The 23,606-nt window shown below is 43.2% G+C and overlaps 2 protein-coding genes across 4 annotated transcripts; one reads left to right on the top strand and one right to left on the bottom strand.

The window, feature by feature from the left end:
- The first annotated feature begins 2,698 nt into the window (after positions 1–2,698).
- On the top strand, positions 2,699–9,906 carry PRDX1 (peroxiredoxin 1). The gene is made up of 6 exons (XM_066555956.1): positions 2,699–2,800; positions 5,578–5,694; positions 6,510–6,663; positions 6,930–7,052; positions 7,859–7,989; positions 9,525–9,906. The coding sequence occupies exons 2-6, from the start codon at positions 5,589–5,591 to the stop codon at positions 9,608–9,610; spliced, it is 600 nt and encodes a 199-aa protein (XP_066412053.1). The 5' UTR covers positions 2,699–2,800; positions 5,578–5,588; the 3' UTR covers positions 9,611–9,906.
- Positions 9,907–17,123: 7,217 nt separating this feature from the next.
- On the bottom strand, positions 17,124–22,500 carry MMACHC (metabolism of cobalamin associated C). Of its 3 annotated transcripts, none has more exons than XM_066555996.1 (4): positions 22,422–22,500; positions 20,343–20,537; positions 19,821–19,973; positions 17,124–19,191 (listed from the first exon to the last, which is right to left on the bottom strand). In XM_066555996.1, exons 1-4 carry the CDS (start codon positions 22,491–22,493, stop codon positions 18,961–18,963), a joined length of 651 nt encoding a protein of 216 aa, XP_066412093.1. In that variant the 5' UTR covers positions 22,494–22,500; the 3' UTR covers positions 17,124–18,960. The 3 variants fall into 3 exon arrangements, with proteins under 3 accessions (XP_066412093.1, XP_066412092.1, XP_066412091.1); XM_066555995.1 differs by having other exon boundaries at positions 17,124–19,269; XM_066555994.1 differs by having other exon boundaries at positions 17,124–19,272.
- Between the last annotated feature and the right edge of the window lie 1,106 nt (positions 22,501–23,606).

Here is a 23,606-nt window from a genome sequence, read left to right on the forward strand (position 1 = left end):
ATATGAAAACTTTAACATACCTCAGCCTCCAGTAATTTAATAGGGGAGTAAAAGAGAAAAGGTAAAGAAGACTGAAACATTTTGTCATCAAAAAGCAGTGGTTATCCAAACATAGAGTAATAGCCTGTTAATTGAAAAAAATATGCAGAGAAGTGGTAATTTTGACCTAGAAATAGAATCTTCACTTGATTCAAACAAGGAAAGCTAATATGTGTATTTTATATTTAATGACATGCAGTTGTTTTCATTAAAATAATTGTGCACCAGCTACTTGTGCATAAATGCCCCATGGAACTTGTCATATTAAATTAAATTGTCCCCACATGGCCAGGACTCACTCTGACTGTGCCTCTGGTGGTGCCATGTGTTTGTAGGAGGTTTGGTACACTCAGGACTCAGTGGGCTTTTGGCACATGCAGTGATGAACTCCACAGGGCATGTGTGGGGTGTGCCAGTGTGCTGGCTTTTGAGGGCATGCAGAGACTACCTCTGCTGTGTGCTCCAGGGGCATGCCCAGTGTTGCCAAATCCATTACTATTCCAGCTAAGTTTATCTTATTCTGGAAATCTTTGATAGTCTTATACAAAACCATTCTCAAATGCATGGAAACTCAAATGTGTGGTAATGTTCTGAAACAGGTCCAGTTTCTTTGCCTTTCTTTTTACACACAGCAGGGCATTTGTTTTGCACATCAGGGGCACATTCCCAACTAAGATACATGGGAGATACTGTGATCAACATGATGGATGTGAAAGATAGTTTGGCTCCCAGTTTGGGTAGTTTCACTGCTCTGGCACTGCAGGGCCTGCCAGCTCCTCTTTGTTGAAAGATGAAGTACTTATTGTGTCCCTGTCTGAGTGGATGGGTGCAGAGAGGCCTGCACTGGGCTCTGATGCTCCATGCTAATCAGGTACAAGCTGATCCTGTCTGGCAGCTATTTTAGCAGAACACGACAGCACAATTACACTGCTGTGGGGAGAGAACTCCATCCTTCCAGCACCTGCGGGGGTAGACATGCCCTTTCTTTCCTGGAAAACACAATTGTTTTAATCTGAGTAGCATCCTACATCTAAAGGTTGAGAAAGACTACAGAAACCCAGGTGCTCGCTGAACAAAGAGTGGCCTCGACAACTTATTATTCCAAAACCTCCAAAAACTGACATCTGGAAAGACAAGCTCAGAAATTAATCAAAAGTAATGAGGCCACAGACATATGAATGGAAAGGCAATGCTTACAGCACAAACCTGGAACAGCCTGCAGAGCATAGTGGGTATATTGTGCATCTGAAAGTAAGAGAAATGAACATAACAAGCATTAAAGGAGTCAGAAACCATGAGAAAGTCATTACTGCTTTGTCCGTTGGTAAACATGCTGGAGTTGCAGTGGGACAACATTGTTCTGGAGGTTTTGATTAGGACTGCCTGACCTTTCAGGGGTTAATCTGTTCACAGGTTCATTGTCCTGAGGTGATGGGGAAGTACATACATGTCTCAATATATAGACCTCAATTCTCATGAGAACACTGATGTTAAGAAAGTAAACTTCTTCCTGTAAAAGATTAAGCGTTCTATAGCAATAGAAGTAGATAAATTAGTTGCATGAAAGTGAGTGCAGATTTTTTCCTGAGTCCATATATGCATGTTATTTGCTTTCATTATTTAAGGATTAATTTCACCTGATCCCAAAATGAGTCACCTCTGGGTGAACCACCACATGGGTATGGTCACCCAGCAACACTACACAGTGATCTTGATGATAAACATTTAAAGTTTGTTAATCCTTTGTGGTTTTCTACTCATTACAATTTATAATCAAGTTTTAACAGGTATAAGAAACAAAACTGTAAACTGCAAACCAGATGAGTAAAAATCAGTTGGTGACCACATTTATCACTTTTGACAGAAGCAAGCATTTTTGTCCTTGATATGGCTTAATGGCTTTCAGTATTCATTATTTAATAAAGCTTTCACATTTAAATTCAGAATTTGGCCCTTAAAAAGTACCAAACTGCTTCTTCACTCTTGGATTCAAAGATGGTGCTCATGGCGGAATCACTGAGGTTACACGTTCCTCAGGAGCAGCTTCACTACTGAATGATGCAAAACTCCCTGAAGTAACTGTATCTTCCAAGGGCTTCCATCCTACCACTGAAGCGCAACGGTTGCACTTTAAACTTAGTTTTCATCTTTCTTTTGCTGACTTGCATGACTGGGATCAGTGTTCCCATTGATGGAGAAGAATCAATGAAAGCCTTGGGAACGAGTATCAGGGAGAGGGGGCAGTGGGTAGTGCAGAGCGAGAGGATGGAGATTTGTCACCGCACCTCTGTAACACTGCGAACACACATTGCTCTGCTTGTGAGAGGTTTCGTTTTACTTCTGTCAATGGCCAATACTTAATTCACATGAATGGCATGCCAGTCGTCCCTTACTCTCTCTCAAAGTCCTGCGTACCCTCTGAGGACTTCAAATAATCATAGCTAGGTCAATTAAGGCAGTAAAAATGCCATCGCTTCGTGCACCAAGGCCATCAATCGTTTATAACCGCGGCATTGAATATTTCCACGGCACTTCCCGGGGCTCTCTCCAGGGAATGATCTGCGTTCACTCGCACCCCGATAGCCCCAGATCTGCCAAGTCATGCTGCCCTTGCAGGCGCTGCCGCCCTCCCCTCCCCGTCGCGTCCGCTCGCGAGATCCGCGCTGCTATAAAGGGGGCGGCGCGGCGGGGCTGCGGCACTCCGGGCCGAGCTGAGCCGAGCCGCTGCTATTGCGTCTGCGGGACCGGGTCTGCGCTCCGAGTGAGTGTGCGGGGCCGCGGGGCTTGCTGGGGGCTTTGCACAGTGTTTGGTTTTTGTTTTGGTTTTTTTTTTTTTACATTTCATTTTATTTTTATGTGGGTTTTGTTACTGTTTTGGGTGGGTTTTTTGTTCGTTTTCCCCTCCCCCTCTGCGCAGATACGCCCTTGAGCGAGGCGCGTAGGGCGAGCCCTTTCTCCCCGCGTCCCGCTCCCGAGGAATCGCGCTGCTGCGGCTGCCCCCAGCACCAGCTCAGTTTTCCCTGGTGTTGGTTTGGCCTTTTTTTGGCGGGCAGAGCGAGCAGATAAGTCCTTCCAACGCTCGGGCCTTTATCAGCGCTGCGCGGGGAGGAGCCGCGGGGAGAGCCCGCGCGGGGAGCGCTCAGAGCGCCTGCAGGGAGCCGAGCGGCCCCTTCCCCCGACAAGCGAGGCTGCATCTCGCTTCTAAGCCTTAAAAAAACCCAAACCCGAGCGCTGGCTCGGGGACATGCAGGGGGCGGCTTCCCCTGTCCCAGAGCGGTGTAGGGGCGATGTGGGCGGGGGAAGGCTCGGAGGTCGCCTCGGAGCCCCTTGGGCGCCACGCGTGCCGCGGTCCGTGCGCGATGCCCGCGGTTCGGTACCGCACCCCGACCGCGGCTGCGGTGGCCTGACCGCATTTTTGTGACGGTCTGAAGGTGGGAGTGGAAGGTTGATGGTGCATTTTGAAACGGCCTTTCGCTTTTGTTCAAGCCACCCTAAAGGTATGAAATAGCTCGTTCAAGAGAACAGGCCTGGCTCATTATAATTGCAGTTTGAAGATAATTGAGGCCGTCTGCGGCTATGAGCAACAAAGATACTCTGGCCGGATTCGAGTGTATTTGATTTAAGGTGCTCATGGTACTTTCTTTCCTCCGGAATGAAAGGAAGTAACAATGATTCTGTGGTCTGCTCCTCTGCGCGTTAGGAAATGCTGTGGCTAAAAATCCGAGCAGAACACGCGCTGACCCCACAAGGAGTAGCAGAAGGGTTGGCAGGTCACAGCGGCTGCTCTGAGGAAAGCACATGGTTCTCTTGAAGTGTGAGGCAACCGAGGTCTCCTGCAAATACTAAAAAGATTTCAGTGTTACCAGAGAAAGGGGCAATAACTTGTAATTTAGAAAGGGGAAGTATCAAAGAGCAGTCTGACCTTGAATACCTAGTGAGGTACTCCAGAGGATTGCTGATGGAACAAATATAGAAGGACTGGCATAGTACTGAGCAAAAGGATGACCTTGAGCTTGGATAACAGAAAATAATGTAATTCAGTGATAAAAATGTGGGTCATGCACTCCAGGCCGAGCAGCTCTTGCTTATAAGATAAAACTTGCTAGTTGGAGGCATCTCAGATAAATACTGTGCAGTTGCTGGTTCCCTCTCCTTCTTGCAGAACTGCACTTTGGGAGCCACAGCTGCATTTGTGGGTATGGGATTCTTGATGTCCTCCTGCCAGGTGGCTTCACTGCATCCTACAAATGATCTCTAGTCCTGGCCACCACATTCTCTCCCAGTCTGTTGCAGTTAAAGACTAAAAACCCTTGGATGAACATGGGGATAAGGAGCTTTGTTGCAGAGTTAGAAATGCTGAATGTGTGGGCACTTCTGAAAATTAAAACTGAGAGGTGGATCATTGCTGTCAGGGTTTGTGAGAGAAACTTCCAAAAGCAAAACCATTGCTAAAAAGGTTAGGTGTGGGTTCAAAGCTAAGTATTTGACTTGTGGGCTAGTTCTCCAGGAAAAAAGTGGCTGGCAAGGGGGAGGGAGCCAAGAAATGAGGTGCTCTCAACCTTTTTTAGAACAGACTTGGTGCCTTGCAGGCACAACTTGGAACAATCCTTGGCTCTTGGCTTTCCTTAGCAACAAGAGACTCATGCTAACCTTAGAGGTGTTTTTTATCTCTGAGGCAACCAGTGCTGCAGTGTGTAGAACAAAGTGAAATAACTTGTAAGAATATTTTGTGATCTGCAGAAATTAGGTTTGTAGAGTTGCCTATTTGAAAGATTATGCTCTGGAAGTCTAAGGAGTTATACTGCACTCCCAGACTGAGCAGAAATACTGCACAGGATGAATTACAGATGACAAGCTTTTGGGGCAGACAGCCAGAAAGGAGCATGCTCTTGTCCTTGTGTACCCTTTTATTCTTTTTCAATAGACTTAAAGGGGAAGCAACCTGGCTGTACTGATTTAGACTTGGTGAAATTGTAATTAACATAGAATGTGATTTCCATGTGTGCCAAGAGTCTTTCTGGTTGCAAATAAAAAAGGGTTGAATTGTTCAAAAGGGTAAAGTGTAGTTATGCAGAGCAATATTCCCTGGGGATTAGCAGAAGTTACTTTCTTTCAGAATGAACAGGAAGCTCAAGTTTGAGGCCTTAAATTCCCTTGTAAAATTGAACAAAGTTCTTCTCATTGAAAGGTCTAAAAAACAGACTTTCTACTCCACCATATGGAATGGTATGGTTTTCTGAGTACTAGTAAAGCTTTAGGCTAGCAGTTTCCCAGACTCTGAGCTGTGAATGGTCAGATAACCATTACTGCATCTTTAGGAGGCCATGAGCCATATATTTTGAAGTGCTGGCAGTCTCTATAGTGGCTCAACTACCCAGGTGACAAAACTCATTTAACACTTAAGCCTTGCTGCAAGACCGAGTGCTGATAAATGTCTTTGGTGTTTAATCTAGATTGATAAAATGCTTTGAATAAATCCTTACTTCCAGGTGCAAATGTACTACCATCTAAACTGTATTGGTGTTAACTCCTGTCTAGGTTAAATCAAGATGTCTTCAGGAAAGGCTTTCATTGGAAAACCAGCTCCTGACTTTACTGCCACGGCTGTAATGCCAGATGGACAATTCAAAGACATCAAACTCTCTGACTACAAAGGTAATTTCATGTACTTCTCTAATTACACAGATAGGCTGGTCATAGGAAGGACTGGAGGTATCTGAATGTGCATCTTGGTTTGGCTTCGAAATTATAGTGACCACTTCTTGGCAGTGGACTGAAGATCAGAACTTGTGCAGTGGTGGCTGCAGTATGCTTAGAAGGCTGTCAGCAGCATGACTGAGTGTCCCAGCTGTGATAACTGTTACCAGTGAGCATAAAAGTCCTCTGAACTGTTACCTTGCTTCAGGCTCGTTGCCCTGAGTCATAGTGAGGCTGGTGTAACGTTTCCAGACTGTGGAACAGCAGCATCTTCTGTCTCACCTTTGTCAATGGAAAGTAAATTCTTTCATCTAACCCACAAAGTCCCTTTCTCTAGAGTGCTGGCAGTATGTTTGCTTTGTCAAACAAAACCTTCACTGAAAACAAAGGGAAAGCCTGAAGTAATCAAGTACTCAGGTTGATGGCTTTAGAAATACAATTCTAATGATGCTGCAGGCTACATCAGGGTGATGAGTCAGTATAAACTACTCACCTATTAAAATGTCTCCTTGGCTGGTAGCCTTTCAGGTCTGTGGCATTTCCCTGTTAGGGGTCTTCTGGTGTAGCACATCCAGAGCTGTACTTGGCAAGCCTATGGGAGTAGACCCAAGAGACAAGCATTCCCTGTTAAATTTGACAGTCTGGGTTTGGGGAGTTCAGTTGGGTGGGGTTTTAAGGTGGTTGTTTAGGATTTTTCCTGTATTTTGGTGGAGTTTGTTTGTTTGTTTTTTCTTAAAAACCTAACAGATTAACTGCTTGTACTGCTTTTCTAGGAAAATATGTTGTGTTCTTCTTCTACCCCCTGGACTTCACTTTTGTCTGTCCAACTGAAATCATTGCTTACAGTGACAGAGCTGATGAATTCAAGAAAATCAACTGTGAAGTGATTGGAGCTTCTGTTGACTCTCACTTCTGTCACCTTGCCTGGTAAGAATCAGCCTTTTAACCCAACAAATTGTTCTGCCTGGCCTCAGTTCTTGCAGGAACTGAGTCCTGAGTGTATTCAAAGGCACTTGGTAAGTATTGGTAGTGCCAGGTGCTGCTGAACAGAGCTGAGCATACTGGGCATCTGTTCTTTTGCTGCTGCATGGCAGATTGAGTGTGATATTGCAGAAAGGATCTATTTCTGTTGTACCTTGAGCCCTCATTCTGAGCTGCCCATGTTTTTAACGTGTAAACTTTTCTTCTTTTAGGGTCAACACTCCTAAGAAGCAGGGAGGTTTGGGCACTATGAAAATCCCCCTGGTTTCTGACACAAAACGTGCCATTGCCAAAGACTACGGAGTGCTGAAGGAGGATGAAGGTATTGCATACAGGTAATGTGCCAGAGGTGAAAGAGCTGATAAAGTTATGTTGCAATGCATAGAGATGAACACAGAGCCTGTGTACACTTGAACACCTGCAGCCAGCTGAAGCTATTGGCTGTTGTAGGTGTGAGCTCCTGCAGGCTGTCAGACACTTCTGCAAGGGGAGATGGTCCCTGGTTCTCTGTGGTGCTTAGGTTTCCTGTGCTTTTAAGTTAAATTCTGCTTCCCTTTGACTGCCTGCTGCTTAATGCAGGAGACTCATGCTGGTGAGCTGCAAACAGTGATAATGCAAGACCTGCATACTCATGAACATGATTACAGGTATTTAATCTAGTGATCAAAGTGCAGATCAATTAAACCCCAAGTCTTTAGTCTGCTCTTCATAAAAGTTGCCGAGGGAGCTGAGCTTCTGCTAACTCCTAACCTGATGTTGGAGGACTCATGAGCTGTTGTTTGTTGTCTCTTTGAGAACAGTGTGTAGTGAGTTTTTTTTTTAATGTGAGAATGTCTCTCCTTGAATTTTTCCCTTGGGTTTCTCTTCCTTTTTTTTCCCTACTACTATCTTCCTTGAGTATCTTCCTGTGTCAGTGCTTTGACTTGCCTCCTGGCCCTCCTAGTTCCTGTTGGGTTTACAGCTGCTACTGTTTCATTGCTGTGCCTGCACCAAGGTGTTAGTTGCTAGGAAGAGGTCACAGTAAATGGTACAAACAGTGCCATAATCAAATAGTGAACCTGAGGTTTTGAAACTCATGTCAGTCTAATCAGCCTTTCAAAAGCTGTGCTTAATTTCAGGGCTGGTTTTTGTTTGTTTTTAGGGGTCTGTTCATAATTGATGAGAAGGGGATCTTGAGGCAGATTACAATCAATGATCTTCCTGTTGGCCGCTCTGTTGATGAAACCCTCAGACTTGTCCAGGCCTTCCAGTTTACAGATAAGCATGGAGAAGGTAAGAGAGCTTTTCAATTTCATGTTTTCTCTAAAGAGTAGTATTAACTAGGCAGATTAAATCAAGGGTCACTGAAAGGTACGAAGTACATGTATCAATCTGTGCACTGCAGGTAATTGTGACTGTTGAAATGCAGCTGGTTCTGTAAATCTGCTTGTTGAAGGACACCATAATGCTTTATCCTATTCCAATTATTTATCCCTTGAGTACTTGCTCATACTGAGATTTCACCTAAATCAATTTGGTGATAGATGTCTTGTCCAGCACATAGAAGTTGCCTCTTGCAATTAGACACAGAACATACTTGAGACAGAAATTAAGAACATGTAGTAACTTAACCTGTAAGAGTAAGCTTGATTTAGATTCTGCTCTCAGATTTGGTAATGTAGTGTTTTATGCAGCCTGTTAGACAAACTACTTAAATTCCTGAAAGTCTACTGATCTTTCTGTCAATATATAGTGAGGGTAAAATGGATGAGAGCCTCTGTCCCCATAGTTCAGGCAGAATAAGGTGTTTGATACTGCTAGCTTTTCTGCAAGTGTGAAAGAAAAAAAGGACACCGCAGATAAAAAGTTAGAACCAAGTTAGAGAAATTCAGAATTGCTAAGCAGGTGTTAGTAGTCTTCAGTTGTCGTTAACTGATGACACATGTTGCTGCTGGTCATACTCACTGTGCTTCAGAAGTGGTAAATCAGTGGCAGGTTTTATTAAAATGAACTGCTCTCGTGACTGTGGCATATAAATATATGTCATGTGAGGAGACATATCAAGCATTTGATGATGGAGGGGTCACATGTCATGCAAATGAAGCCTTTAGGGGTTTACTGTACTTTTGAGTAGTCAAAACCTGGCAAAAGGTTTTCCTTTAGAACTTTAGGACTGCAGTCATATCTAAATTAGGACAGACCAGAGTAAGATGTGTAGCAACATTCAGAAGCTGAGCATTCTGTGGCTAAAATTGCCAGTCCTGAGTGGAGCTAGCATCTAGCATTCCATGACAGTAAAGAAGGAATACTGTTCAAAAAATGCTGCTCAAGGAGCTGCTAGAAGTTTGAGACCATATAACCTCTTCATCATGGTGACTTTTTGATAGCCATGTAGGGGAACCAGTGACAGTTGAACGCTTTTTCCCCTGCCCCATTCAGCTGGAGGGCTGGACCAGGGTGGATTAAAGATAAGAATACAGACTTGGCTGGATCCAAGGAGATAAGTGAAGTGTGGTGTTAGAGCCTTTCTGACCTGGCTGCTGGAGTTGGTGTTACCTTTGCTATCAAACTTCCCAGAAGCTTTTAAGTGGGGCTGGGAGAGGTGCTTGTGTAAAGGGCCCACTGTGCCTGGGCAGAAACCTGGTCTGGGTGTTACTGCCCAGTAAAGAAATACAAACAAGCAAAACAAAGCATCATGTGACATTGAATGCACTGTCTCTATGTTGCAAAGATTTGTACATGTTCTGAGTTGCTACTTTGCTTTAATGTTTTGTAAAACATGTTCTGCAGGAACTGCTGGTAAGACTTAAACATTCTTATCGTTTCAGTGTGCCCTGCTGGCTGGAAGCCTGGGAGTGACACAATCAAGCCTGATGTTCAGAAAAGTAAAGAGTATTTCGCCAAGCAGAAATAAACATTCAGCCTGAGTGGAAACTAGTATGCCTTACGTAAAGAGCAAGTATCAGTTACTGAACTTTGATTAAGTCATTGCATCTGAGTCAAGGGATCATGTTATAGTTCTAAACAGTAACTTTTTTACTTGAAGGAAAGTTTGTCCTGTTGACAGTACCTTCATAGCAAATCCTAACGATCAGTATCTGTACATCAAGCCCTGTTGACCTTAGTGACAATGCCGTGTCTGTGGTTAGCCATGTGTTACATAGAGCAGTGCTATCCTTTTGTAACTCTATTAAACTTGTGAAAAGAGCACACTGTCTACTGTTCTTGTATGTAGTCATCAGGAGATCTGGGAGCAGTGCAGGCTGCACTTCTGAAAGCTTTCTGTAGATGTCTTGAGTCATAAAGGCCTTTTACTACAGCTCCGTTAGAATGGAGAGAAAAAGACTTGGTTTGCATGTTGAAGTAATAAAGTACTCCTCACACTCTTCATGACTTGGCTGGATGGAGGATCAGGCTGTCAGGCTTAAACTCTGGGCACATTCATCCACAGTCTTTCCTACTACATGTCATGGGGGTGATAATACACCAGTTATCCATTAGATTGTTGTCATATGATCTGGATCAAAAGGGTGACATTATAAAATCTGGTATTCAGGTGTGCTCAGCCTTGTCTTTAATCTTTGTATTTCAAGTGATTATGTAAAACTCAGAGCACATGACTGGCCCTAAGTTATACCAAAGCTGTGACTGCTGTGTATCTTCATAGTTCAGTGTGGCTTGTGATAGGGCTAAACTTCAAAGCTGAGGACTTGGGTAATGAGCTCTTGCCTAACAATGTAAGGGAGTTAGAGCCCTGTGATCTTCATGTACCTGTGAAGATTAAATTCTTACTGGACCTTGTAACCATCTTCAGCTCAGGTTGTAAACAAGTTCTGTCCTGCTTAAAGCCAGCAACACCAAAGATGAGGCCCAGGGCTACTTATGTCACTCAAAAGTGAAAGTTGTATGCCTTGAGTAATAAACTTGTTTTGTACAGCTGCAAAACGTATGTGGCAGAAGCCTTGGTACCAAATACTTCAATATCTACTAAAGTAGCTAATCCCCATGAGCATATGGGAAAGTAATGTTTAGCTGGATCACTTCTGCTTAATTTTTAAAAAATCCAAAGTCTCAAGATAACACATGCAGCCAGCTTCCCAGGAAAGCATTGATAAGTAACAGGGGCATTTATATGGTTCAAAGTAAAATGAATATAAATGAGCATGGCTGAGTAAGAAGTTAACCAAACTCTCTTTTCTAGCAAGTGAAAAGGAGTAAAACTATGGCTAAGCTAATGTAAAACTTACCTTAGTTGTTATATTAGCCTTGAAATGTAAAATTATTACAGTAGTTACCTGGAGGGCTCTATGTCCCCACGTGCCACATCTACATAGCTTTTTTAGTACTTCCTGGATAATAATTGTAATGCTTCCCTGGGCAGCTTGTTTCAATGTCCAACCACCCTTTCAGTGAACAAATCTTTGCTTGTATCAAAGCCAAACCTGGTGCAAACTGCATTTCCTCTTGTCTCATTGCTCATTAGCTGGGAGAAGAGACCAAACCCACCTTACTTCAAACCCTTTTAGGCAGTTGTACAGTGATTTTGTAGCTGCTTGGTCACCTGGCCCTGGACATAGAGGATACAGGAGTTCTCTGATGTTCTGCTCCTGAAGCTGTCTCCACAAAGGGAATCTTCATGTGCCTATCCCAGGCCCTTGGAGGAAGGTGAGGGTCTGAGGGTGGTTCTGACCCCAGCAGCTACTGTGGCTGCTGTCAGGAGAGGTCAGAGCTGCCCTGCAGCATATCTGGGCATAGGAGTGTCCTGTAGAAACACCCCTTGTGCTCATTTCTTCATCCCACTCCTCTGGTGTGAGGAGTTTCCTTCACATGCTGTAATTTCCTGTGTGTCCTGCCCACCTTGAGCTCCCCCACACTGGGAGGCTGCAAACTGTACCTGCTTAAGGATCACAGTCACAGGTGAGTGATGATACTGTGGAAACTGCAAACAGCCAAGAAACCAAATCCCTGTGGATTAGGAACTGTATTATATGTGTGCATTAAAGGATTGACAATGGGAATCAATGCAATTAAACAATTCTTTTTCATTCTTCAGCCACATGAGTCATTCCTGGGAAAGTTTGCTATGCTGTCATTTTAATGTTTACATAATTTACATTTCCAAGAGAATAACACCAAAAAAAATGTATAACAGAACTTCTTCAAACCAGGAAGATTATTTCTTTGTTCATTTAGATATAGCTTGGAATATTCAGTAAGTGTTCAGGGGCTTACACCCCACTCCTTGCATCATGACATCTTAGACTGGTGTAACTTTTATGATACTCAAATAACTATAATTTATTTAGTTTTTTATTATTCTAATAATTTATTGAGGTAGTTTTTTTTTTCAATGGGCCAATGGATGCAGATGTATTTTCATTACAATTATGAACTGCTTTTGTTTTCACGGTCAACAGGTGCCATATTTCCCAGTGAGGTAAAAACCTCCCTCAAGCAGTGCTGGAATTTGACAGGATGGGTAGCTGCCTAGTGGGATTTTCCCTGAAGATGTAAATCAGAAAGGATGGATGTGATATTTGCTTTTTTTTTTTTTTTTTTTTAATGTGTGACTGCACATCTATTTTCCTAGTTTGAGTGTTTATTATAAATATAACATTTATTTATTTATTTAGAATAGTCAGGTGAAGGGAAACTGAAATATATCTTGCTGTGTCTCTATCCTAGATCTCTTAATTTGTTGCTGATTGCTGTGATTCCTGGGAATTTATGTAACCATTCCTCAGCTGGACAGGGGAGAGAAAATAGTGGAAGGTTCATGGGTCAAGGTAAGGACAGGGAGAGATCACTCATCAGTTACCATCTCAGGCAAAACATGCTTGGGAAATTGGCTTAATTTTACTACCAATCAAGTTAGAGTAGGATAATGAGAAATAATGAGGCTGCAGGGGAATCTGCTCTGGAGCACCTCCTCCCGCTCACTGACCTGGTGCCTGCACAGCTGTTTCTCACATTCTCCCTCTCCTCTCTGCAGTTGCAGGTTGTTGCACAATTGTCCCCCTTCTTGGCTCTGTTATCCCACAGATGGCTGGCGTTGGCTCCCTTGGAAGCTTGGAGGAGCTTCTCACAGCAGCCACCCCTGTCACCCCCTCTGCTACCAAGCTTCACCACACAAACCCAATACACACACATTGTTCTCTCAAATTATCTAGAACAAAAAAAAAAAATTATTCCCTCATGTTTGTGACAGATAGTTGTAATTAATTTTTCAGATAATAGCGTTTGTGTAGGAGCAACTTGATTTTTTTGGAATGTATAATACAAAGCTGTGCATCAGACATAAATTCTATATATTATATCTTGGCATATGTAGGGTGTGATGTTCGATATTCAACATACACAATCTAACCTTTACTAGATTTTGTACAACTTCTGAGTTAGTTATTTCAAAATTAACAACTGCATATTTATATTTAGATGCTTAGAAGAAAGAAATTGCCTCTTAATGTTTAAAGAATTATCACTTTGTTAAAAAGCGAGCTTCTCAGTATTGAAAAACAGCACAAAAAGTTACTAATGTTTAAAAGTTCTATTTTCTTAACAATTATTCCATCCTTTTTATCAGGCCTTTGTTGAATATGCTATTGGATTGTCCAGCAAATCAATAAAGTTCAAAGAACAAAAGCAAGCATTTTATATCTCACAGGTATTGCAAAATGATGCCCTTTGGTTAGGAAAAAGTTTGCAAAAGTTCCATGAAAGCAGCTTTTAGTAATGTTACACATCAAAATAACAGTTATGTAAAGATTATATTAAAATACTCAGGTTTATTGTATTAATAGTCTGGAATTTTCAGTGGCTCTGGTGTTCAGTATTACATTACATGACAGTCTGCAAATGTATAAGATTGACAGAGGACTTAAACCAGAAATGTCTTGGTTCTAATTTGCAAAGGGTGAAATGAGGGAAGTGCAGAGTAGTGGAATGCAGCACGCTTGGACAATTAATTCAGAAAGTGTTAGTGTCTTTTTTTTTTAATAGCATTTAATGGTACATACAAAAAGAACACTGAACAAGGAAATCAAAGAAATTATTTTTGCTCATGAGTATAGTAGCTCTATTTTTAATCCTTGGAAAGAAAAAAACAGGAGTTTGCCTTTAATGTAGAGTCAGACAAACTCTGCATTACCAACGGCCCTGTGCTGCACACCCCTGGGTGGCTGCAGGAGAACAGGCTGTGAGTTGTTTGCAGTGTTCCTGAACAAGAGCTGAGCCTGTGGGAAGCAATTCTCACCACACCTAGTGATGAAAGGTTTGCTTCAATGTGAAATTTGGCTCTTTCACCTGAAACTTGAATCACTGTACATGTTATGGGGACACATGTCTGAATTTAGAGTTTTTCTGTTTGAGCACAGATATGTGACTAAATATAGGTGAAGTCATTAAGGTTGCACTGTCCTCTGACACCAAGTCCAGTAGGTTTATGTTCCATATTCCACAGCAACAGATTTTTGAAGTATCTGCACAGATGAGTAAAACAAATATCCTTTGTCTAGGAAGGAAGAAAAGTCTTCAATCTACACTTGATAAAACATAATAGCCTAAAATTGATGTATTTTATCAAATTCACCTTTCACTACAATAGGGCAGTTTTTTACATTTTGGAAGACTGAAGCAACAGTGAATGATTCAGGAAGACTAGTCTGAACAATACTGGAAAAAAGGTTATGATATGAAACTAAAACCTAACACTAATTCCTTTAAAAGGAATAAGAGGATTTATGCATTCACAGAAAAAAACTATGATTTTGCATAAGTTAAAGAAAAATCTCTCCACTCCTTCTGTAATGCACTTAAAGAAATTTTCCTGTCCCATGGTTCGTTCTACCTGAGGGAAAGAACCCCAAGCAACTTAATGTAAATGTGTCTGATCTTCAGAACTTTTCAAGGTGTTTGGGGGAAAACATATGCAGTTATTAAAAGTAAAATTGCTTTCTCACTGAGTTATGTACAAACATCAACAAAGATAACATGAGAATTATAGACGTCATATTAATGAATGATAGTAGCCATTTCAAATATTTGTATGCATATATAATCACATTTTGCAGATTTTGGTATGTAACTGGAGAGATTTTAATCAGTCCACTCAAATATCTTACTGCTCATTTTATGACAAAATACTCAATTTTTTCAAGTTTCCCACCCTATTTCCTAAGGAATGTGAACATCTTTTTGACTCACAGAGGTAAAAGAATAGGTCATTTGTGTTCCTTGGTGCTCTGTTTCCTCCTTGAAAACCTGGAAGGGAAGTGCCCTGTTCTGTTTTCTGAAGGAAACGTGATGGATGATCTGTCACAGGATATATGATAGCACAGGAAGCCAGTGTAACAGCAAAACCCCTCTCATGAATACATTTGTCTGTTTTGGTAGATGAATCTCTGAAAGTTCAGCTTGCAGAGGTGCAGCTGTTTCTCCACTGCAGTGAGCAGCAAAACCACTTCCCTCAGAGGAAGTTTTGAGCTGCTGCTGCTGCTGAAGTCAGTATTCAAAGCTAATTTATTAAACACACTTTTTGCATGAGGCTTAACAAAGAGTGCTGATAACCACACTGGCACTGACCAGTAGCTGCCACTATTCTTAACTTGGGGGTTTTTGTTTCAATTTCAATTGAAGTCAATGTGCATTTTCAGAAATATAACCCATGTAGTTATATTTATATACCCAAATAGTAGTTACACCAACTGAGCCTCAAATTGCTCAAAGAGAAATTAATTCCTGATTTCCAGGTGCATTTGGTCACAAATGAATAAAAGACCATGAATATTACACTGAATGAGTAAAATTATGCTTCTGATCCAGAGGAGGGCAATCTAGCCCTAAAAAAACCCCAAAACAAAAACATAGCAAAAAACCCAACCCGAACCAGACTTTAAAACCCCCATCAAAACAACAAACTAGATGAGTTCCCTGCTCTCCTAAGGTTGGCTGGTTTTGATTGACACACTCATTTACACAGCAAAGCATCTTTAGTTTTCCATAGTTCAGAGGAAAACAGCATTGTTACAAGCCATTCTTTTTATGGGAGAAGGAAACAAGTCAATATCAGGAATAAAGTCTGCCACACTCTTCTCCATACCACAAAGAAACTTTAGTGTTTATTATTGTACCACTGAGATGTAACTGATACCAAAACCCACCAACAGTGTTTTTGGAGGTGTTTTCTGAGCAACAACCCTGATGGTTGTTGGTAACCAGGTTAGACTGTGCTTTGTATTTAATTGGTATTGTCTGTCAAATCTTTAATTGTTATTAAATCTGTTACTTTTAGAAAAATAAAAAATAGGGAAAAGCATAAGGATAGTAAGAATGGTAAATGCATGAAATTATTACAAATTTGTTAATTCTCTATAAAATATTTTATTAGCTTGAAATGTACTGAATACCTTGTTGCTAAAACTGAATTTAAATTCAAATCGCTTTTAATTTCTTCTATTTTTCCTGTTCAGCTCTTGAATACTCACCCTACTGGTTATACTGAGGAAAAGAGTATTTAAAAATGTTTAAAAATTAGGATTTAGACAACAACTTGCTTAAAAATGTAAAATGTGATACTTGAACTAGTAAATCTATCCAAGTATTTGCAATTACTTGTTTGACATTTGCAAGGGCTGAAACTAAGAATGCCTTCACATTGCCTCAGGATCCAAGGCTGATCCATTCCTCACCATGTCTGGTCTTGTCCCAAGAGATGAGGTAAGTCAAACAGGTTCTCAAACTTCAATTTTATAAGACAAAGGCCATTATACTCCAACCAGCAAGGAGGAATCTACTCACTGTGTATCTGTATCTCTCTGTGCAGCTGTGGATCTCAGTGAGCTGCCTGAGAGGAAGAAAGTAATGTCCAGTCCAAGTCACTCCAAAATCACTGTAGTAGGAATGGATAATGCTAAATATTTGCACTCTGTTCTGCCTGACACAGCCGTATTCCCAGAGGCACAAGGAACACGGATCTGTGACTCTGTTCACTAATAGGTTGTAACCAGTAAAAATTCCAGTACCTACAGGACTTACTTTAATGCTACTGAGGAAAAGTTCCTCAGTTATGTCTCACTGGACAGCTGGAACTTTTGTTACTGTTTAGAACAGAGGAAGAAATGAGAAGTGCACTATCATGGTGCTTGCTATTATAATGCTCTTGCTGAAGTGACCTGGGAAAGATAAACCTTTATTGGACTTACTCATAATGTGATGTAGGTTTTATTTTTCATATCCCATGGGCCTGTGATAATAGTTTACCAACTTCTGCTAAGATAACCATTTTTTTTCTTAGTTTTCAGATACTGGACTGTGTCTTAGGTAGCTCACTCTTATCAGGATATTAAAAAAACCATGATTGATTCTCTCTTGAACATCTTGAGTTCTCCACAAGTTAAGAACTGCATTGTTTAAATAAAAATACTCAGTACTGAGATTTATTTACAACTTTATATATTTAGTAACTAAAATAGCATTTGAATAGAAATAAATTACAGAAATTGAAATGCATTGACCATGGTAATCAGTTTAATAAATTAAGACAAAATATTAAATATTTGTAAGAAATCATTACCAAAAAATCAAAATAATTTACTTTAAAATGTAATATAAAAAGATAGATCTGATTCAAATCTATATTCGTCCTTCTAAGACAATCAGTGCTTTGTCTTTTTTACTAGTATGAGCCATTACCTCAAGCCCCTGTAAAATTACAGTTCAGTTTCAAAGTTCTGAAACACCAAACAAATTTGAACCAGAAATAATTCTGTAACAAAAGAACAGATTTTAAACAAATTTCATTCTTTACCTTAAATTAAACATCACAATACCTCTATCACATTCTAAGTCAGGTGTCTGCCTTAGTCAGAGATGAACAAAGCATGGAAAGCAACAAAGAATTTTTTGTAACAGCAAATGCAGTGAACAAACCCAGTGATCACACGCTCACTACTCTGTCTACAGGGCAGCAAACTTGTTATCTTGAATTTGGATTACAATGAGTTAGTGTACTGACTGTGAGCAACTGTATCAAGCAGTGAACAATGGTGAGGGCAACCTTCCTGGTGGAGTCTCCAAAGCTTTGAAGAATCCCAACATAAAAAGAAAGGGCTCAGTTCTGCAAAGTGAGTATTTCTTCATCATCGTGTTAGTACCCTCAAAGGGAAAAAAGTGCCTGTCCATTTGCATCATTGCACAACAGTCTAGTAAAACAATTCCCACAAAATATTATTTTAATGTATTATATTACTTTAACGAGATCTGAGCCTCAAATTGCTCAGAGAAATTAATTCCTGATTTCCAGGTGCATTGTAGCCTCTGAACAAATGTAACAGGACAAAGTAATGGAAAAAATGTTGCTTCTGTCTGAACATGTTTAATCCAGCAATCTAAGAAGCATAAATGTCATTAATATTTCCCTTTCTTCTGTGCTTGTTTGCCTGTGCATGTGGCAAGGCCTTGTGCCATGGCTTTTACATGTGTGCAGGTTTACAGTCTTTCCCACAAAAAAAGCACACCAGGAAAGTGTGGCAGTAACTGTGGGGGGTGTGCTGTGTGCTGGCACTGAAAAATACTTTTAACACAAATGTGCTCTACCTTAGAAAAGGCCATGAGAATTGTCTTTTTCAGTCAGTTATCTTAACGTGAGTAAAACCTCCAATCATATGGACATTACTCAGCATCTTTCCAAATATTCCAGTCAGCTCTATGAATGGATAAATGCTTAAATGTGACCTAGGCAAGGCTGTAAAGACTGGACATGTGTTCCCTAGGGAGGGTTAATAAAATGGCTGGCTACATCTAAAAAAGTACCTGCCCCAAGTATGGACAAAATCCAACTAAGTAGTACAACTACTGATTTTTTTTTTACACCTACAAAGAATAAAAACAGAAGAAAATTTTCAGAAAGAAAATTTTCAGAAAGAAAATCTTTGAGAACAAAAGTGATTTTTCTAATGAGCAGCATCGATTTTGAAGTTGCCAGGATGTCTAAACTACTCCAAAGGCTAATGGCAGCTTACTGGGCTCCCCAAAGGACACCCCAGATCAGCAGCAGCACAGAACAGACAGCAGAGCAGTGCTCCTCTCTTTGGGGAGCTTTGATTGCAATGTTTGCATTGAGGCTGCTCGGATTTGCCATGTCTGTACCAGCATAACCATCCTCCTCCTCCTCCTCCTCCTCCTCCTCCTCCTCCTCCTCGGCACCGGGAAAAGCCGGTGCTCATGAGTGACCCTTTGCTGCCCTCTGCCCTCCGCGGAGCCGGTTTCTCAGTGAAATGTGATTCTCTGGGCTTCCTGTGAGAGCCCCAGCAGCCGGAATCTCTCGGCTGGAGGAGTGGCAAAGTAGGTTTTCTGCTCCTCCGAGTACCTTTCCTTCACTTCAATGATGTCCCTGTAGCGGCCGTCCTGCCAGTGGAAGTTGAACAGCTCCAGCAGCTCAATCCTCTTCTCCTCGGAGCTCACACAGTCCACAGGGGGGGGCTGCTCCAGGAACGGCACCTGGATGGCCGGGAAGAGCAGCAGAGCTCGGATAGCAAACCAGCCACCATACTTGGGATGGATACAAACGCCAAAGATCTTCTAGAAGAAAAAAAATATCCAAGCTGCCTCACTTTGTGTCTAATCAAGGCTAGAGTTCTAAGCATCCATCAGATGCTTCTCACTCTCCCAACCTTCTCTTGGAGAGCTGTACAGAGCAGAAGGGAAAACTTTCCTGAACGTGTGGCTCGAAGCACTGCATTTCACTCCCGCTTTCCTGTGCCCACACACACCTCCCTGGAATGTGGGGAGAGGTTCCTTTCTGAAAAATCTATTACAGAAATTAACCACAGAGCATTTTCCCCCCAGTTTGTAATGCTCTAAGCAACAGGTTTTCCTTTACACTGCCATTTATTCTTCTATCTAAGTAGGTTTAACAGATTAAGATATTTCTCTCCATGCACATCTCCCTACTACCCTGAAGAATCTTGGAAGCTTCCAATTCCCACCTGAAACACTTCATGAACCTGTACGTACTCTGGACTTTGTAGCTTCCTGCAAGATGAACTAGTGACTAGTGAGCAAACAATCACTGTACAGTTCAATGTTTGCAGTTCAATGGTTCTTCCCAGACGGTGTTTCTGCCTCACCTTTTTCCCCCAAGGATCGAGCTTCACATCCTTCCTTTGGTAGTAATATGCAGCTCCAGCAATGTGGGCAGCTGTCTGTGCCAGGAACTTGGGCTTTCGGCTCGGCAGCATCTCGTAATCAAACATGATATCCACCCTCTGGTCAGGGAATTTCTGGGAAAATATCAAAACATCAGCCCAGGCTCATGGAAAAAGCCTTGCCACTCCAGAACTGCTAGATGGCAGCAAATCAGGCACATGTGAAGCCTGCAGACTCCCACATCCTGCTGCTGAATTCTATCAGCAGGTTGGAGGCTGTGGGCATTCAGCCTGTGCCTGCAGAGCTCCCTCACAGCTGTGAGACGCAATCCAGAGGCAGAACATGCAAGTAAAGCACCCAAAGCCTGCTGATGCTCCCTCCTTCAGGAATAATGCTGCACCCTTACAAAGAGCAGGGCAGGAGCCTGCAGGGCTTTGTCTGCTGCTCAACCCACCTGGTTATGTGCCACAGCACTACATGGAATGGGTATTTCAGCTTCTTACCTCCTTCACACGTGATAAATGATGGGAAACACACTGATCCACAGGATCCCTGATTATTTTTAATCGTTCTTTGCTCACAAAAGGTTTAAGGGCCTTGTCAAACATGGACGGCGTGCTGAGGACCACGAAGGCCAGTGTGTCATCTGGGTAGGGGAGGTGGAAGGCTGGCTGGAGAACAGCATTGTACCACCCAACCTTGGCAAAGAAACACAAATTTCCATTAGAATACAGACACCACTCTAGTGGACATGCAGGAATGTAAAAATGTGGAAATAACTGTAGCCCCCTTCATTTGCAACCCAGATGGGCAACCTGCCCAGGGCCTTCCTTTCAAACCAAGTTGTTTTGCACACCAGGATTCACAGTTTGGGGAAGCTGTGCTGTGAGATAAGGATCACACACAGCATTCAGCTCCAATCTGCCCTTTATCCAGCTCCGCTCAGAAACCTAGAGGGAAGTATGAGCAATCAGTCTTGCCAATGCAAATCAGATTGTTTGGTTCAGATAAAGCTTTCATAGGTTTGATTTTTTTTTTTCTCTTATCTTGGGCAAGAAAGAAACTGGTGGTTCTGTTTGGTGTGGACAAGTTGCATATTTTACTACTTCTACAGGAAACACTTGTGTGGAATGAAGGATGTGAAGCTCTTGGCAGTGCTAAGCCCCCCCTAAAAACGTTACCAGCAGCACGTGGATTATGACATAGCCACATTTGGATATTTGATTCCAGGGCTGGACACAGTCCAGAAACCAGAGATCAAGCCAGGGCAGCAGAAAGTGTGACCAGGAGGACAGGGCTCAGACCTGCAACTGCCAAGTGCAGGAGGAAACAGCCCAAACCCCCTGCACCCCACTCCTGATGCCCTGCACAGTAACATCAGTCTTTTCATAGGTTATGACAAGTCCCTCCCTCCTGGGGTGCCACAAGGCCAGGTCTAACAGTCAGAGAGATGTTGAGTAATGGAACAGTAAGTTTGAAAATGAAACGTACTGGTCATTCTGAATAATCAGTGAAATTACTCTGACGGTGACTCTGTAGCTGGCAATGGCAGCCAGAGTGCACATCTGGAAACACAGAACAAATCTAGATTCACTATAAAGTTTACATTCTGATATGAACCTCTAAGTTTAATCAGTTTTGGAGCTCTGAAGGTGCTGAATTGAGATGTTACAAGGAATTAGAGAGATGTGAATCTAAGCTTTGCTGGTTTCCCAGTGAACATCAGTGAGTGCACCAGGGCTGGCTGTGTCAGAATGAAATCTGGAGAACTAGAGGGCCAAAAGGTTCCTCCTCTGGTAGCTACAGTCTTTTTAGCTGCGTTCTTCCCCGAATTCTGCTGATGTGTTTTAGGCAAGCAGCATTGAGTTTTCCAAATTCTGAAGGCACTCATCTCATTACTTCTCTCACCACCTCATTGCCTTGTACTTTTTATGCAAACAAGATCGCAGCAGGAAATAAAAATATTTCAGGTGACAGATACAACACTCCCCGAGGGAAGGGCACGTTTATTGCAGATTGATTTGTATTCGATGTTGCAGATTGATTTATTGCAGATTGCCCCGGGGCAGGTAAGGAAGGAGCCCCTGCATTTACAGGTGATAGTGGCAGAGACTGCAGGGCGGCCCCTTCCACGGGCAGAACAGAGGTCAGAGGAGCCATGAGGTGGTCAGCACTTCCACAGACAAACGCTCCCACATTCAGATTAAAATGTCACCTTGCCTAGAGGATTTTGCCGTCTGCCGGGGCAGATGTGTCATTACGTAACCCCGCGACCCCGCCGGTCAGGGGCCCGCACCGAGGGCCGGAGCAGCCGCTGCCGCTGCGGTCACCTTGCCCCGCGCTGCCGGCCGGGCCGGCCGGACCCCGCGCTGTGCATCGACCGCGCCGGCCGCAGCGGCTCCGCGGGGGCGTGCCCGGCCCCGCTCGGCCGAGGGGCGCCCCGGGCTCCCCGGGGCACCGACCCCCGGCACCCCCCGGCCCCTGCGCGGCCCCGGGACCCGCTCCGCGCCCCGCGCTCCCTCAGCTCCCGCAGCTCCACGGGCAGTGACGTCGTCCCCATGACACCACAGTGACGTCATTACCTTGAAGGCGTGCGCCTCGAGGCCGAGCGGGCCCAGCGCGCTGCGGAGCTGTTCCGCCACGCGCCGCTCCATGGCGGCGGCGGCGCCGCGCGGGGCACTACGGGAGCGGTAGTTCCGGCCCGGCGGGACCCCTGGTGCGCATCCCCGCGTCTCCTAGGAGACGGCGCGGCGCGCAAAGAACTGCGGGAGTTGTAGTGCGAGGCGCCCTCCCTTCCGCGGCGGCTCCCCTGAAGGGGACTCGGTGTCCCAGCATGCTCAGCCAGCGCAGTCCGGCCGGGGTCCCCTCGCCGTTCCCGCCTTGTGCCCGTCCCGTCACACCGCCAGGGATTAGGCCTCTTTTCCTGGCCTCACTCTGTGTGAAAGCCCCACCTGTGCCTGTGGGAGGGTGCTGCTCGCTGAAACAGTGAGGCCTCTGTGCTGGCAATCCTTTCTCCTTCCCCTTCTGAAAGTACACACGTTCTTTGCAGATTCTGTATTCCCTACCGCTTGCCACACTGGAGACTGAGCCTCAGATTTGGATGTCCTTACCCTAATCTTTATAGCTGCTTATGACAAGCTTTATAGTACTTGTACAATGCTCTCCAGCCTGTAGTCCTTGGTTTTATGAAGTTCAGGACACCAAATGTGCAAATTCTTGGGGACAGAACTACCTCAGATATACAAACTTACTGCTTTGTGGAGTTTCCTTATATCTTCTAGTACCCCAAGAGTTCCTTCTTATTATATCCATGCCTTCTCTACTAGGAGGGCAGATGGATCCTGTCAGTCATGTTTAGAATTACAGTTTGTTGTTTCCAGATCTCCCAGTATTTCCAGCTTGTGAAGCTGCACCAGACCACTAACTATAGGACTAAACTGTAAGTAATCCTCGTACAAAACCTGTTTCCACCCATCCGCCCATATCATTGAATATCTCAGTCTGTGAATTGACTAAAACAGGAGGAAGAGCTCCAGCAGGAGCAGATCCATAAGCTGTGAGGCAGTGAAAGTAAAGGCAGTGGAACCAAAGCACTGATAGCTGCAAGAGCCTCTTACACACAGATCACTTCTTGTCTAGGTTTATGAAGTCCTGCTGAAGAAACAACAAGCTGAGGGTAGCCTGGCACAAGGTTGCTCCATCTCCCTGCTCAACAAAGAGAAACAGCTGGATATAAGGCAGAAAGGCTTGGCATCTTAGATGCTGGA

Source organism: Molothrus aeneus, chromosome 9 (assembly GCF_037042795.1).
Source record: "Molothrus aeneus isolate 106 chromosome 9, BPBGC_Maene_1.0, whole genome shotgun sequence".
Lineage (NCBI taxonomy): Eukaryota > Metazoa > Chordata > Aves > Passeriformes > Icteridae > Molothrus > Molothrus aeneus.